Raw genomic sequence first — 3012 nt, forward strand, 5'->3', positions numbered from 1 at the left:
ACTTAAAAAAAACAGTGTATTGGGTGATTGGTTTGTTCATTGTCCATTACTGGATATGGTAATTACAGTATTAAAATATCACCAAAATGTCCTTTTTTTGGGGGGAGGGGGGGAGGTTGGTGGGAAGAGAGATGCAGATCTTAGAAAATGTTGGTTTGCACCCCAGTGTGTGCATCCCTCTGCCTGTGTTTCAGACAGAGAAGTGGACACACGAAGGATTAACTGGTTTAATGCTTTGCCCAGGAGCACAAACCATTCCCCTCAGAGGACATAAAACACCGGAGCACTATGTATTTTAGTTTCTTGGATTTTATTGAAGATTGGCTTTTAATGACTAACGGCTTTTGATAGAGTCAGAGTTTAAAGTGAGGCAAAAGCAGCAGCCAGATGTTCAGCTGAGCAGCGCCGTGGATGCCAGGAACGGGCGGGCGGCTGCCAGGTGCTCTGTGGAAAAACAAATTAATCACGGTTTCAGTTCTGCCCCTAGCCGGACCTGAAGGCACCGTGACCCGGCCCTGCCCGTCTGCAAGCGGCAGCGCTGGGGTCACCCTTGCCGGTAGGCTCGGGAAGGGCCTGTGAAGCGCCCCGCCCGCTTCCTCCAGCCGCTCTGAGGGCGAGCGGCGCTCCCGCGCCTTCCCTCCGCCGGGCCGCCCCGTCCGTCTGTCCGTCCGCCCGACGCTCGGCGGGCCCGCAGCCCCGCGCCCGCCCCTGGGGCTTCTCCTCGGCGCCGCTCCCAGGCGCGGGCCCCTCGGGGGCCCAGGGGATCCTCTCCCGCTGTCCCCGAGGCGCCGTCGGCGGGACTCGCCCGCGGAAGGCAGCAGAGTCTCGGCGGCTCCCCCTCAGAGCCCCCGGCCGTAGAGGGCCTTGTGGCGCAGGTACTCCTCGAGACACTGGACGGCCGCATCGTCCACCTCGGGGTCGAACTTGTTGGCCAAGAGATGGTGCTGCTGCAGCATCCAGGGCACGTCGCCCACCCCGTAGATGCAGATGGAGCGCTGGTGGCGGCCGGTGCAGGGCGGGTAGGGCGCGCCCTTGCTGATGTCCCCCTCCAGGTACTGCCACTTGACCAGGCGGGGAAGGGCGTTCATGTCCGAGAGCTGGAACTTGTCGTTGGGAGGCGTGCCCCCCGGCACGCCCGGCATGCGGTTCAGGGTGGCCCAGACGTGCTCGTCAGGGCTGTAGCTGTCCTTGGACCACTCGAGGAACTTTTGTGCCGTGGGGTTTTCGAAGATGTACTGCACGAAGTCCCGTGTGACCGCGTTGTACGCGCTGCCCGTGAACATGGGGGAGCTTTGGGGTGGCGGCAGTTTCTTCTGGTCAGTGCGAGAGATGGTCTGCCCCACCTCGTGGTGGTACTGCCAGCGCAGCTGCTTGGAGGCTGAGGGCTTCTCCGACTCCACGTTGTTCTGGCCCTGCAGCACCTGCAGCGCCCGGACTATCTCGGCGTTGGTCTTGATGGGGAAGTCGGTGCCGCAGGTATTGATGAGGTAGCGCCACGGCACGGGGCTCTGCAGCAGGTCCTGCATGCAGTTGAGGTCGGCCTGCAGCCGGGACCAGGTGGCATAGACCACGTTTTCCAGGCGGCTGGCCACGAAGACGTTGGGGAAGCAGGCGGCAATGGCCCGCACGGCCTTCTGGAAGACGGCCGGGGATTTGCTATCCATATGGACACAGTAGACATTCTGGGGGGCGTAGACGGACCGCAGGAGCCGCTCAAACATGTCGATTTTGTGGTGGATGACCATGGAGTAGGCGATGGGGAACTCCTCCTCCTCCTGGCTGAGCGGGAACTCGATGTAGCGTCGCGACTCTTTGAAGGCTCTGCAGTCCCTCGTAATGTTCAGGTACTCGCCGGGCGTCGGTGGAGCCTTTCTGTTCGCCACCTCCAGGATGCTGAGCTGCGCCTGCTGGATGGCCGTCTGGTCCCCGCGGACGACCCCCGAGCAGTTGATGCTGCGGCTGGGGGACAGCTCCAGCGCCCGGTAGAGGCGGGAGTGGTCGGCGGGGTCGGGGCGGGCGGTGCCGCGCAGCGCCAGGGCGGCGGCGAGCAGCGCCAGCGGCCCGAGCAGCAGCACCCAGCGCCGCCGCGCCGCCGGGGCCCGCTCCCACCACTGCATCCCCGCCGTGGGTCTGCCCTCGCCTCCTGCCTGCGCCGCCCTGAGGGAGCCCGAGCCGCCCGGCAGCGGGGCACCTGCTGCCTCCGAGAGGTGGGGAAGCAGTGCCCGAGCGATCCCGGTGTGACCGCAGGTGAGCAACAGTCCCCTCCCTCCCCGTGGCGTGGCTCTGTTTGGTTTTATCAACACTGGGGGTGGTTCTATATCTTCTGTGTCTGTTTAAAAGATGATATTTCATCTTACTCCTGTCCAGCATGTCATGCAAGGAGAAGTCCTCTGGAATTCAACTCTGTGTAATGCACTTTTTTTGAAAGACTTTACTAGATTGCTTTGGCGTCTAACCTGCTTTTCCAGTGTTCTGTTTGGTAGGGAAGATGTGTGCTAATGTCTTTACGAAAAATTCGATGGGTGAAGGTGTGGGTGTTAACTTTAGTGTCTCTAGTAACTTCAAGCAGCAGGTTTCTTACAGAGCCCAGACACTTTGACTCCTGAAACAGACAAGGGTCTGCACAAGCCTGAACTTTGGGGTAAAGTGCCAGGTTCAAGGGGACGATATGTGGTAGGCGGTTCAGGAAGGCTGTATCTTCCCGGTACCTCAGCCAACGGGGAAAGGAGGAGGGCATCATGTAGCCGGGAATTAGGATAAAAGGAGGCTGCCTCCTCTAAACCCTCGGGAAAGAAAACCCTGCGGGTGTGCGCTCTCTCCCTTTATTCGAATAAAGTTGTAGGACTCCTCTGTCCCCTCTGTGGACTCTGGCTTTACGTAGTGTGATTTTCTGCACATCATCGTTCCAATTTATAGGGCAAGGAAGTGGTAGCAATAGGGCTGTAGTCTAGAGGGCTCCTTTCTACAAGCTTCTTGCTGTCCGTGAGTACTTTGCCCAGTTATATTTTGCAG

The 3012-nt window shown here is 59.8% G+C and overlaps 1 protein-coding gene across 1 annotated transcript; it reads right to left on the minus strand.

The window, feature by feature from the left end:
- Positions 1-301: 301 nt before the first annotated feature.
- On the minus strand, positions 302-2117 carry GCNT3 (glucosaminyl (N-acetyl) transferase 3, mucin type). The gene has a single exon (XM_066196233.1). It carries the CDS (start codon positions 2115-2117, stop codon positions 840-842), a length of 1278 nt encoding a protein of 425 aa, XP_066052330.1. The 3' UTR covers positions 302-839.
- Between the last annotated feature and the right edge of the window lie 895 nt (positions 2118-3012).

Source organism: Chamaea fasciata, unplaced genomic scaffold (genome assembly GCF_029207755.1).
Source record: "Chamaea fasciata isolate MVZ Bird 193981 ecotype frontalis unplaced genomic scaffold, bChaFas1.0.hap1 SCAF_14, whole genome shotgun sequence".
NCBI classification, from domain to species: Eukaryota; Metazoa; Chordata; class Aves; order Passeriformes; family Sylviidae; genus Chamaea; species Chamaea fasciata.

Bases quoted from the DNA above. Each gene is read 5' to 3' on its own strand.
- GCNT3 (XM_066196233.1), bottom strand. From the start codon at position 2,117: ATGCAGTGGTGGGAGCGGGCCCCGGCGGCGCGGCGGCGCTGGGTGCTG.